The 14,234-nt window shown below is 43.8% G+C and overlaps 1 protein-coding gene across 1 annotated transcript in view; it reads right to left on the bottom strand.

Annotated features, from left to right (window-relative positions):
- The window catches only part of LOC112221014 (protocadherin Fat 4), a 120,404-nt gene that overhangs the window by 21,609 nt on the left and 84,561 nt on the right, over window positions 1–14,234 (bottom strand). The window contains exons 3-6 of the mRNA XM_024383056.2: window positions 13,747–14,008; window positions 12,893–13,243; window positions 10,591–11,513; window positions 7,282–7,456 (exon numbers count right to left, since the gene is read on the bottom strand). Coding sequence (XP_024238824.1) covers window positions 7,282–7,456; window positions 10,591–11,513; window positions 12,893–13,243; window positions 13,747–14,008 — 1,711 coding nt within the window. The remainder of the gene's footprint in view (window positions 1–7,281; window positions 7,457–10,590; window positions 11,514–12,892; window positions 13,244–13,746; window positions 14,009–14,234) is intronic.

The following is a 14,234-nucleotide window of genomic DNA, read 5'->3' on the forward strand; positions in this document are numbered from 1 at the left end:
TACCACCCACACCAATATAATGCTAAGTTCCCACCCATATTGATAACAAGACAAGTTCAAGAATGTGACTGTGAATGGAGGGATAAAACAGTGAGAAGGTGATGCTGTTTCAACACTGGAATCTGGCAACCAAAGTATCAAGGTCAACAATTTTGCCGACTTGAATGGTGAACGTTTCCACCACTTGTGACCAATGGCTTGAGCCTGGGTAGATATGGCAGAACTAGGCATACAGTAGGTTTGGCTGCAAGCAAACCTTGTCTGGCCTGCAGATATATGACAAATTACATCATCGTGCCATGGAAAGAGAGCTGGTGGAAAGTTATACTGGGATGTCTGCAGCACTGGTGGTGGTGCCATTCATTGTGGTTATAAAGTATTGTTTCCATAGACAAAATGTGTTCCCAGAGAGCTCTTTCTTCCTGCTGCACCAGCAGTTCTGTGTATTTGACACTATTTACGAGCTAGTATGAAACCGCATCATGTTTTTTGGTGCCATCTCCAGTGATACTCCAGGGTAGGGCCAAACTTCATTACATCCGCTGGAAAAAAGGCTTAAATATGATTTTTTTTAAATTACTTAACTTAAGATTCAACTAAAAAGACTAGGCTGAAATCAACCTTCTGAACCTTGTTTACTCTACTTGAGGAGCTGGAAATGTCAGATATCAACTCTGCTCTATTGGACTTGAGTTAGCCTCATTAGCATAATTTTACACCGGGGTTAATCTAAGAAAAAAATGTGCTATCTAGAATCTTGAAGGGTTCTTCGGCTTAGCCAATAGGATAACCCTTTGAAGAACCCTTTTTGGTTCCAGGTAGAACCCTTTTGGGTTCAATGCAGAATCCTTTCTACAGAGGGTTCTACATCGAACCCAAAAGGGTTCAACCTGGAACCAAAAAGTATTTTCCTATGGGGACAGCCAAAGAACCCTTTTGGAACCCTTTTTTCTAAGCATGTAGGAAAGCTGCTCTGACCTGACAATCCTGTCTTGATTAGACTTTTATAGATCAGTATTTACCTCACACCGGGACATATCAACAACACCGCTCACATCTTTGGGAGACACATTGTATATAATACTTGGGGGACTTTGCTGTGATTCTAAAATGTTTTGCCAGCAAACACCACTCATTGTTTGGCGACAGGCTGATGGTATTCAGATAACCGTGTAGATTCCATCGGCAGCCATTACAGTACAGGAGAAATAAGACAATGATAGAGACATTGAGTCATCATAGCCCATTTCACACGCAGAAACACAACACCTCAGATAAATACTTTAAGCACTAACGCAGTATGAGGATCCCTCACCACCTTAATTCAATCAGAAAAGCAATACCAATTTAAGCATGATTCATTCCCCCTAGGCTCGCTCAATGACAATTCGGCCAGCTGAGACCAAAACATAACTGTATTTGATATTTCTAAATGATACCGAAGAGACTGGAGTGGTCGTGAGAAGAACAATGTTCAATTCCTTCCTAATATGCAATTATTGCATTTAAGCCTATGCGCCTAAAATGTTTGTTATTGGTGGGATCAAATGAGCGAATGGGAGAACCCTAAATAACCCTAAGTGTCAGCGTCCAAAATAACAAGCCCTGAAGACTCACTGGGAGTGCTGTGTTCCATCTGCGTTGCCTGCTCTGGCTTAAACACACACTGACAGCTTTCCCTGTAAGCCGGCCTTAAGCCCTCCCCAGTAAGCATTGTCTAGCATAAACATATGGCCGAGTCTAAGCACCTTATTAGTGTACATTACCAGAGGACAAATCACATTAGCCCTGGAAAAGGTGGCATGGGCCATCCTTTCAGAGCTGGAGGGGGTACAAAAGACATATAATTACAATTAAACTATCTGAAGCTGGTTGGTGAGCATATGCCACACACTGAGATCTGTGCAGGGAGTTGACTTGCAGGAAATGGCTGCACCCCCTGAGGAAGGTTGTTGTGTCCTCCAGGGATTGGCCAGTCTGAGCAGTGGTAAGAGCTGGGTTTGGGTGTCTTACTGACTCTGGGGATAATCTCTGCCTTCAAAATCATTGAGTGATCTCTCATTGAACACCCTGGTTCATCAGAACAATAGCATCGTTGTCCAAACTCTAGGGTTCATTAAAGTTGGAAGCCCCAGACAGGTTGACTTAGGAAGAAGGATGGATGTGTACATTTATCTGACAGCCATCTGTAGCTGGGAGTTTAAGGCTAAACTGTTAATTACGCTTTATGGACAGCGGCTAGATTGTGTTCTTTTGGGACGGCATAAATAAAACACATCATTACTCACAGTGAATTGGCCGCCATCTCGCCCGACATTGACATTTTTCTCTTCCTGAGAACCTGTTGCTTTGCGACCAAAGCTGCTTTTAATGTGCCCGCTCCAACACGCCTGAATGGGGATGGTGAAGCTGTGTTTGTCGGGTGCGAGCTATCCCACTGCTGGGTTTGCCAAATGTAACAAAGTAAACAGGGCTTTTTCTCACACTTAATGAGCGAGATAATATAACAGGATATTCCCAGCTATACACAACAGACCACTCCCCGTTTCAAAACCCGATTTCTAATAATACAGCAATCTCAGAAGTATTCATCAAATGATACCTGGAATGTTATAGAGCTTTCAGTTATTTATGGAGTGCTGTATCTGAATGGTTAGACATATTTTTCCCCCATTATGTTATGAATAGGGGTTGGCGGTTTGCAGACAGACAGGAAAAGTCCATTCATAGACAAACTGCCATTTTCTCCTACTGCAGGACACGTACTGGGAGTTTATGAAGTGATTTGCCTCTTGTGCTTTTATTACCATGACGCTTTTCATTTGCTTGAACTGTTCAATGGTTTTGACATTGTTGTCGCCCAGTAGGCCCACAGGTCTTTTAAATGACATGTTTTTCTGCTGTTTCCAAAAGTGAAAAAGAGTAACAACTGAAGAGCCGTCTATGCCGTTAGTTTTCAATGCCCATGGAGTACGACTTAGAAGACACTATTGGAATTATTGTGGCGGAAAATCGCCTATTTGAGATGAACTGTGTTGTGTGTTAGTGGCGTGATCATGGTTGAGAAGACCGCATCAGAGTCACAGAGAGCCACGGTTTTTAAAACGTGGATCTCCTGGCTGCCGCAAAGCACTAATCATCCAACCCACGCCACCTCTTTAAAACACTTATTAGACACTAAAGCTATTTACACAAACATTATGTTCCCACAATTGTTAAGCGGACCAGAAACCAGGAGTGGAAAAAGAGGCATAGCAAAATAAAACGTCCTGCAAGACCACATTGTTACTGCGCCGGTTTTTAAGAGTTGATCTAGAATGTTACAGGTCTGTTAAAGTTCATTTGAGGAACCTGATATTTTATTTGGCCTCGTCTTGTGTTGCCACTAGTCTGCCTTGGAGAGGACTTCAGAAATGGACCCCATTAAATATTTATTGTGGCCAGCTTTGGACAATGATTTGGCAAGGTCCCATCTATGCTTTTACAACACGTATCAGTAATTCTCCAAACTTTGTTAGCTTCACTTTCCATTGAAATCATTCTACTGAGCTAAGTACTAAAGCACAGTAGGGGCGAGGTGAGACATCTCTCAAAAACCTCTTTAAAAAGCAATAGTTATAATCCAAGACAAAGATCATCTTTAAGATGACCAGACCATTTGTTCCTAACAGGGATAAATCCTACACTGGAAATACTTAAGAAACCTAGGAGGTTTTCAGACCAGATTCATAAAAGATCCTGCATTCAAATGGGACGTTCATTACAATCCTTTATCTGCTAAGCGGTTGTTTAGACCTGAAAGGGAGAAAGTACACACACTTTGGCCCTATGGCGAGATGTGAAAGAGGGGATTTCTATGCGATGGTAAGCGCCACCATAGGCATGGGCTGGGGGATTTACTGTGTCCTCCTCTTTAATAAATGGGACCAAACGTGGTGCATGTCAATGTTCCTCCGGAGACCTTCTCAACACACGCACGTGACCTAGACAATGGAGACATTCTACAGTATGAGAGTGAGCACAACCTGTTAACGTTCGATGTCATCTAGCATCACACAAAGGCAGTCGTCTATCGTGCATTATAATTGTGCTATAAGCATTCACAACAGAGAATGGCTCCCAAGACAGCCTAAATGAATGCATGTATAATGCCTTCAGGTTGCATCAACACTTAGTGTAGTAACTTGACAAGGAATGCCCACATGCATTTCTATATTACTTTTCATTATTTCCAACCTAAGAAATAAAAGGTGTACAGCCATGTACAAACGGTACAAACACAGCAAAGCGATACAGCGAACTCAACATGTGATAGAGTCGCCTTGTACAGATCTGTCTCCGGGTGATGACCTCATCACGGTCAATGCCAATGCCAATAATAACCATGCACACATGAATAGCAATCCTACTATACTGCAGGCAAGTACAATACATATTCAATGTCATTATTTATGAAGTGTCCACACTATAACACATCTCCCCCCATCATTTCAATCCCCACTGTAAGGAAAGGACATAAGGTTAACCAGTAAACCACATCAGTGTTTTCTTTTCTCTTCTTCACAACACTTTAGAACTTCTGCTAGTGTTACTGTAAATGTAAAACAATCAAAACAATCTGAGATAATACATGAACTGCACTGTAAACATATGGACTAACATCTACAATTCCTGTTTGGTGAGAAGCAACTCTGTGAAAGTTAACGATGCATACTCAAGGTTAGCTGCTACTATAACTTACCAACATGTCATACAGAAAATGTGTTTTTTCATACTGTGGTGGCTGAGTAAAACAGTTCCAGTATCACTCATTGCCAACATATTGTAGCGTGTGTGTGTGTGTCCAATGTCTATTGTATGTGTGTGTATGTGTTCAGATTTTTTATTGTCCTACATTTTTCTATGAGGGGGATAACTTGTACTGGTATGTGGCTAGGCAGTGGGCTACAAATCTGATTTTCCTTCAGTTGATGCCAGATGTTTGATGTTAAACCCCATATAGCTATTACAGTTGCCTGGGACTCCACAGTCCCGTTATCTTTCTCTCTTGGTCACACTTTTCCCTCAGAAATTATGCCAACAACTTTCCACTGCAAGGGGATCTGATCTTCAAGTTTCCTTTCAACAAGCCTCCTTGTAAAACACCTTTATGCAACTTGTATTTGTACCACATTTCAGGCCAGAGCGCAGAGTTCCAAACATTGACAGGAGTGTGCCAAACTCCCTGTTCCCCAGCCAGAAAGCATTATGAGAACCAGGACCAGAGAGCTCTTCTGTTTCCATACATTTCATGACAGATTCCACTCAACAGAGTTGGCCCTGAAATTCCACTCAGCCACCGGTTAATGAGTTTACCTTCGTTGAAACCCTCAGACAGACCCTGAAAGAGTGTCAGCCACAAGACAGAGGAGCAAAACAAGCCCTGAAGTGGAATTCCTTCCATGATCCACACATCAACCATATTTTAACTACACATAACTAATCATAGGCCTACTTTATGTCACCCAAAGGAATCATCAATTAGACACGACAGCTCGTTCTGAATTGTGCAATTAAAACACTTTCCAAAACTACTGTAATTAACTTTTTGAGAAGTGGTCTTGCAGTAAACAAAGAGTTAAAATGAACATATTCAACATCTACCTTAAAGATGTCCTGCCAGATAGTAAATGGGGTGACCATTTCCCTCCCTGTCTTAGCCTTAGCCTCAACAGGGTAATTTCGACTGTACTATGATTATGGGTTTTTCAATTTTCTACTCAAATCCCTCTTTTTGCATTTTCATTGGAAAAACTTCCAAAATGTTCTATCAGCATATTTTGCATTTGTTGACAGGGCTTCAAGCAATGGCATACTTTTGGAGCAGATATCAAAAGGAACACAATAATTGTCCTAATTGGTTTAGAATGGTGTAGTTAATCATGATCTGAATCTCTGAATTTGAGCCTATTGTAAGTAATAAATCAAACAAAATAAGTATAGGTGTGTCACATTTCATGGCTTTGTCACTGCCATAGTTTTAAAAGACAAGTTCAGTACTTTTGACTGGATATTAAAGTTATAGATTGTGCCTTTAAATCCTTTGCACATGTCCAAAACAAACACTGGGGCAAGATGCCACCCAGGGTCTGACACAATACACCTTTGAGACATTGCAAAGAGGGAAGCCCCGACTATAATCCATTATCCTAATGCACACTAGCCAACATTATAGCACACTACAGAGAGTGAATCTCTTTACTGTAAAATTTCTCACCAAAGTCAATGCCAAGTCAAAAATACCCATCATTACTACTGGTCACATGGTCAGTCCAGGAATTAAACAGAACCACCCTTTCACCATGACGGCCATGCCAGAGTAGACCAAAGAAACATATACTTAACTTACATACCATGTGATTTGGCTCGGACGAGGATACGCATGTACTCGCTTAACTGCATATTTACTGACCTCTATGGAATAACAACCTAACCTTTTATCTGGATAAAACAAGCTCCACCACTGTATCCAAACAAACAGAGAAGGGCCCTATGAAATGCTGCAACAAGGTTTCCTGGGATATACTTAAAAAACCTTGCGCGGAAATAATTAGGGCTGGGAATTACCCGGGACCTCACAATATCATATTATCATCATACCTAGGTGCCGGTACGATATGTATTGTGATTCTGTATGTATTGAGATTCGATACAGTAATTTTATTGCCGATTCGATGTTCCAATTTATTGCGATTTGATGTATTGCTCACCATATGTCTGCTGCAGAGAGTCGAGAGAGAGCATGAGACAATTAGTTTTGATCAGTCATGGAAATAAAAGTGCTGGAAACAAATTGGCTCCCCAAATTGGCTCCCTAGAAGCTGGAGAACAAGCGATGAAAGAAAAACACTGGAGTTTCGGTGCATGTACACACAACTAGCTGTCAAAACTATACGATTTATCGTCAAAGAAAATACCCCTAAACAATGCGTAGCTTACAGTGTGAAATAAGAATGAACTCGTTGAAATAGTTGCTTTGTGTTAAGATACTTGGGTCTATGTCCATGTGATGTAACACAGACGCATCCTACGGAGCATCGCTCTTCCTTCCTCTTTTCAAGGAGATGATAGACACTAAGTTGAACATGTTGAATATGGTAGGCATTTAGCACAGATGTGCCACTTCGAACACCAATGGACGACAACACGTAATAAAACAGTCGCTGACCATCTTCATGCTGTCGTGTCAAAATGCTAGAAACACTTGAAGATTATAAATGGACCGCTCTCAGCTGTTCTTACCGGAGTCGGTTGCCGTGATGACGAGGGTGTAGTTCCCCTGAGCCTCACGGTCCATGGTCTGGGTGAGGATCAGCTGACCATTGGACGACAGACTGAAGGCTCCTTCTTCGTTCCCACCGCTCAGCATGTAACTCAGCTGGCCATTGGAACCCAGATCATCATCCCTGGCCATAACCTAGAGAGCAAAGATGAGACGGATAAGTCAGAGTGAAGCACTCCTCATGACTCTGAGGCTATCCTAATATGGACACAATAAAAATAGATTTTCTCAGAGATCAGAAAAATGTAAGTCTGTAACATCTGTCTGGGAGGACAGACATTACTGAAAATATGCCCAAAAAATGTCAGATATGATATTGGTCTTTTCCAACCTCCTCTCCAGATGCTGTAAGGTTGGGCATAAATCTTCAGACCAAAAGGACTCATTTGAGAGTGCCAGTCAGTGGTGTAAAAAACCCGAAATTGTTATACTTGAGTAAAAGTAAAGATACCTTAATAGAAAATGACTCAAGTAAAAGTCACCCAGTAAAATACTACTTGAGTAAAAGTCTAGAAGTATTTGGTTTTAAATATACTTAAGTATCAAAAGTACATGGAATTGCTAAAAATGTACTAAAAGTGTAAACCATTTAACATTTCTTAAATTAAGCAAACCATATGACACAATTTTTATTACATTTTTTTATTGACGGATAACCAGAGTCACACTCCAGCACTCAGAAATAATTCACAAATGAAGCATTTGTGTTTATTCCGCCATTCAGATCTAGTAGGGATGACCAGGGATGTTATTAAGTGTGTGAATTTGACCATTTTTGTATCAAAATGTAATGAGTACTTTTGGGTGTCGGGGAAAAGTATGTAGTAAAATGTACATTATTTTCTTTAGGAATGTAGTGAAGTAAAAGTAAAAGTTGGCAAAAAATATAAATAGTAAAGTAAAGTACAGATACCCCAAAAAATTACTTAAGCAGTGCTTTAAAGTATTTTTACTTAAGTACTTTACACCAGTGGTGCCAGTGCATTATGGGCTCTGTCTTTAATGCCCGCCGGGGCACAGATAGAGGGCCAAATCAGGTTGGCACAGGGACATGTTCTTGTGTGGCGACCCACTGCCGCTGGAGCCGTTTCCACACAGCTGCAAAATAATTTCCTTGTAGGAACAGTATACAGACAAGCTGCACTGTGTGTGTCTGCTCACCGCAGTGGAGACAGGTCCTTTGTGTGTCTGCTCACCGCAGTGGAGACAGGTCCTTTGTGTGTCTGCTCACCGCAGTGGAGACAGGTCCTTTGTGTGTCTGCTCACCACAGTGGAGACAGGTCCTTTGTGTGTCTGCTCACCTCAGTGGAGACATGTCCTTTGTGTGTCTGCTCACTGCAGTGGAGACAGGTCCTTTGTGTGTCTGCTCACCGCAGTGGAGACAGGTCCTTTGTGTGTCTGCTCACTGCAGTGGAGACAGGTCCTTTGTGTGTCTGCTCACCGCAGTGGAGACAGGTCCTTTGTATGTCTCCTCACTGCAGTGGAGACAGGTCCTTTGTATGTCTCCTCGCTGCAGTGGAGTCAGGTCCTTTGTATGTCTCCTCGCTGCAGTGGAGGCAGGTCCTTTGTATGTCTCCACGCTGTAGTGGAGACAGGTCCTTTGTATGTCTGCTCGCTGCAGCGGAGACAGGTCCTTTGTATGTCTGCTCGCTGCAGTGGAGACAGGTCCTTTGTATGTCTCCTCGCTGCAGTGGAGACAGGTCCTTTGTATGTCTCCTTGCTGCAGTGGAGACAGGTCCTTTGTATGTCTGCCCGCTGCAGTGGAGACAGGCCCTTTGTGTGTCTCCTCACTGCAGTGAGACAGGTCCTTTGTGTGTTTTCTCTGCATTGGAGACAGGTCCTTTGTGTATTTGGTCTGCAGTGGAGTCAGGTCATTTGTATGTCTGATCTACAGTGGAGATAGGTCCTCTGTGTGCTTGCTCTGCAGTGGAGACAGGTCTTTTGTGTGTCTGATCTTGAACATTTAATTTAGCACAGACATGGAACAGGACAGGAACAGCATTTGAACCGGGTAATACAAAGGCATACGACAATCAATGCTGAAGCGGGGAACAGAGCTGAGGAACAGACAGATATAGGGAAGGAATTAACACAGGAGATTGAGTCCAGGTGGGTGCAATGAATCGCTGATGGGCGTGATGAGGGAAGCAGGTGTGCGTAATGATGGTGACAGGAATGCGTAATGCAGGGCAGCCCGGCGCCCTCGAGCACCAGGGAGGGAGAGCGGGAGCAGGCGTGACAGTACCCGTGCCACCCGGCGTCCCACCTGGACTAGCCTGACGGGCCTGCCGAGGCATAGGCACTGGACCAGCCGGCTGGGGCGTAGAAACCCGACGAACCAGCAGACGCGTAGGAGCCTGGCGTACCGGCTGAGGCACGGGAGCCTGACAATCCAGTCGAGGCGTGGGAGCCTGACGAAATAAGACTGAGGTGATTGAGACTGAGGTGATTGAGTCCAGGTGAGTGCAGTGAATCGCTGATGCGTGAGACGAGGGAAGCTGGTGCGCGTAATGATGGTGGCAGGAGTGCGTAATGCAGGGCAGCCCGGCACCCTCAAGCGCCAGGGAGGGAGAGCAGGAGCAGGCGTGACAGATCTACAGTGGAGACAGGTCCTTTGTGTGTCTGCTCTGCAGTGGAGACAGGTTCTATGTGTGTCTGCTCGCTGCAGTAGAGGTCCTTTCTCATTCACTTCAATTTGATACTTTGGATTGTAATACCTCAAAGAAATTTTCTAAAGAAATATTTTTTTATCTAAAAAAAAGTGAAACTAGCAGTACTCATTGCTATCATTCTTTATCTTTTTAATTGCCTATTTTCTATGCTAATTCGCAAAATCAAGACCACCATGCTTGATGTTTTTTTATTTATTTAACTAGGAAAGTCCGTTAAGAACAATTTCTTATTTTTAATGACGGCCTAGGAACAGTGGGTTAACTGCCTTGTTCAGGGGTACAACGACAGATTTTTACCTTGTCAGCTCGGGGATTTGATCTTGCAACCTTTCGGTTTCTAGTCCAACGCTCTAACCACTAGGCTACCTGCCACTCCGCAAGTATGTATGGTATGTAAAGTTTGTAAACTGATACCATACATACTTAATGGCTTAATATTCCTAGAAATTAAGTTAAGCCATTAGCTTGTTGAAGGTCTAAAGCTTGGCATATGAATTGGTGCTTTGTTTATGAGACTTAAATTCCCAGTCCAGAAATGTCAATAAAGTTTGACCATGATTGTCTAGAATGACTAACAAAGTGAAAGACCTCACTGACCTGTAGTATGTTGCTGGGGAGACTCCCCGCGTTCTCCTGAACGTTCACAGAGTAGGGAGAGAGCTCGTACACCGGCGGCCAATCATTCACATCCAACAGCACAATGTTGACTGTGGCGCGGTCCACCCTCAAGCTGCTTCCGCGGTCGGCAGCCTGGACCACCAACGAATAAGACGTCCGCACCTCTCGGTCCAGCTGCTTGGCCACCGAGATCCATCCGGTGACCGAGTCAATCCTGAAATCAGATTTGATGTTACCCCCAGCGATGGAGAAGCGGATCTGCCCGTTGGTTCCCTCATCAGCGTCGCTGGCAAACACCTGGATGACATCGGAGCCCGTCAGCGTGTCCTCCTCAATCTCGATGTCGTAGATGTTCTGCGAGAAACTGGGTGTATTATCGTTGACGTCCAGCACCAGCATCGTGACATCCATGGCTGAAGACAGCGGCGGCTCGCCCTTATCCTTGGCCACCAAAGTCAATGTATAATTGGACATCTCCTCCCGGTCCAGTTCGCCCACCAGCCTCACATCTCCATCGATAGTTCCTATGCTGAACTTGTTCCCAAAGGGGCTTTTCAGTGAGTACTCCACGTAGCTGTTGGGCCCACTGTCTGCATCAATGGCCTGGGCCGTGAAGACCACCGTGTCCACTGGAGTATTCTCCTGGATATAGGTCCTCTTCTGGGAGGTGAAGGTTGGCGGGCAGTCGTTGACGTCCAACAGGATGATGGACACCTGAGCCGTGCTGGTGTAGCGAGTCATGGGGGCGAGGGCCAGGTCGTGGACAATGACCACCAGGTTGTAGAAGGACTGGGCCTCCCGGTCCAAGGCCTTTCTGGTCTGGAGTACCCCAGCTTTGGTAATGTCAAACTGGCTCTGAGGATCTCCCGATGCGATGGAGTAGAGTAGCTGGGCATTCGGACCTGGAAGACAAGCCATAGCAATAGATTTGGGGTTGGTTACCTTGCGTTAGTTGCTTGTACTAGAAAATGTGAAGCTCTGAAGAAGCTTTGTGTGCTTGCTTCAGCTGTTTGTTATGGTAGGGGGTAGTTACAGTATAATGGCTCTTTCTGTTTCAAGTCGAGAAGTATTCATCTGGAAGGGGTAGGATTAGATTACCTTAAAATATCCCAGAGAACATGTCATGTGATATACTGCACTGTACCATAAACACATCAAGCGTAGATAATTTGGACTGATGCCAGTTTGTTTAGATATGACTGTTAGATACTGCATGTCTGAATTATAATGTTATATTCGCTATCAACATGCATTTCCACATATTGCCTTAATGTCTTCACAAAGACAACTGTCTCAGCAGCCTTCCACTTTCTTCCTCCAAATGGAGGATGTCTTTATGCAGGGTAATCAATCCTTTTCAAAAGAGAAATCGCACAGCAACTTAAAATCACCTCCTTTACTGATTCTACAATTTGGAGGTTTCCCTCACAATCGAAACGTTAATTTCAATGAAATAACTAACTGCAGAAACCGCGCAAATGCAAACTATTAGACCTTGAAATCTAGCTTAATCCTTGTTCTTCACCTGGAGCCGGGGGAAAAAGAGCTTAAATTTTGCGTCTGTAATTCAAGTCATGGGGGTATTCATGTGGAAAGCGGCCCAGCACCTTCCCACACTCCAGACGTTATTACTGAACACAGGTAACCCCTTATCAAGAAGGCCAAGTCTACTTCTATCCTTAGGTTACAACCACGTCTACAGGGGTCAAGGGTTGAGGAACCTCTGTGAGTGCTACCAATAATGATTAGTGTTGAGGGACGGGGGGACGCTGAGAGAACATTGAGATAACAGATCATTGAGAGAACGTTGAGATCACAGAGAGAGAACAGTGACTGACTATCGACTATCGGCTTGACGTTGGGAGACACAAGACAGGCTTCTGCCCCAGGAATGTGGGTCACAGTAACAGCATTAGGCCTGGTATGGTCAGAGCGGTAATTGCAGTCAGAAAGGGATGGCAGAGCTGTTATAACAGCATGAAGCAGTCTAAGGTAACCACCTGAAATTGATAAGTACCTCAAGCCTAGTGGACCGTATTTCACAACATGATCCCAATGTGACAGGAATGACAAATAGAAAATAAATACATGACTTAATATTATGTTTAGCTAACTGCCTTCACTACATGATCATTACAGGTGTTATGTCATAACAATAGTTATGGGCCATGCTATATTGACCATGTTCACCTGCATTTTTCATGAACCATCCGTTTACGTCATTGGTGTGGCAGATTATTCTATTATGGAAATCAGCAACTGACAGAAGGGACATACATACCGTCATCTGCATCACTGGCCCCTACAGTGATGATACTGGAGCCAGGGGGGAGGCTCTCGGTGACCGAAGTGCTGTAGGAAGTGGCATTGAAGATGGGAGGGTTGTCGTTGACGTCCAGGACGTTGAAGTAAACCCTGACTGAACTGGCCTGACCACCGCCGTCCTGGGCCCTCCCGGTCAGGATGTAGTACTGCTGGGATTCATAGTCCAGGGGCCGCGTGACGTTGAAGACCCCCGTGACGGGGTTGAGCAGGAAGGTCTCGTCTTCGTCGTCCTCCTCCAGGGAGTACGTGATCTCGCCATTCATCCCCGAGTCCGAGTCACTAGCCAGGATCGCCGCCACAATGGAGCCTGACAAGTCAAGAAGCAGACAGTCAGACAGTGAGGGTTTGAGAGGGTTTTTGGATTGTTGGATTGGTATTCCCTCACGTCTGCCTACCAACTCATTCAACTGCCATAGAAAAAAATACAACACATTTCATATTTCCAAGTACCACAGTTTAATGTACAGATTCAATGTCCCAGTAACACTTTATTTTAATGGTTTGTAATAAACCATTTATAAGGAATATATAAATTGTTTGTTCACCATTTATTAATAATTACTCCCAAAAAATGTATTGTAAATGCCTTATAAATGGTTTATTATGGACCCTTAAAATAAAGTGTTACAATCTTTGTTGACTTCACTAACGAGCAAAACGTCTGCATTAAAAGCCTTTAAGATATAGATAGACTACATTCACGTGGAATGGCATAAACTTTAGCAGAAATTAATTTGGAACTTTCACACTGAGTAAGCATGAAAGAACCTGGCAGTTACAAGCAACGCCATGTGACAGTAAGCCTTTTACCTGATGTCATATCCTCGGGAATGTCGAAGGAGTACGTTCCACGGGAGAATCTAGGCGTGTGATCGTTGACGTCACTGACAGTGATGTTCAGCCTCATATCTGAGGATTGCTTTCCATCGTCAGCTCGGACCAGCAGGGAGTACTTGGAGCGACGTTCCCGGTCCAGTCTCTTGGTGGCGATCAGGTCCCCTGATTCTGGGTCAATCCGGAAACTGTCATCGGCACCACTGATAATGGTGTAGGTCACCAGTGCATTAGGACCCTGAAGAAATACAAATTGCTATAATTGGTTATTTCTAATGGCAGAAAGATTCAGTATCGATTTTTTATTATGAGGCTTTATTTAATAACCTCTATAGGATCGGTGGGTCCCCCCGGGACGGTTGAGCTAACGTAGGGTAATGTGATTAACATGAGGTTGTAAGTAACAAGAAAATTTCCCAGGACATAGACATATCTGAAATTGTCAGAAAGCTTACAATCTTGTT

The sequence above is a fragment of the Oncorhynchus tshawytscha genome, linkage group LG21 (genome assembly GCF_018296145.1).
Source record: "Oncorhynchus tshawytscha isolate Ot180627B linkage group LG21, Otsh_v2.0, whole genome shotgun sequence".
Lineage (NCBI taxonomy): Eukaryota > Metazoa > Chordata > Actinopteri > Salmoniformes > Salmonidae > Oncorhynchus > Oncorhynchus tshawytscha.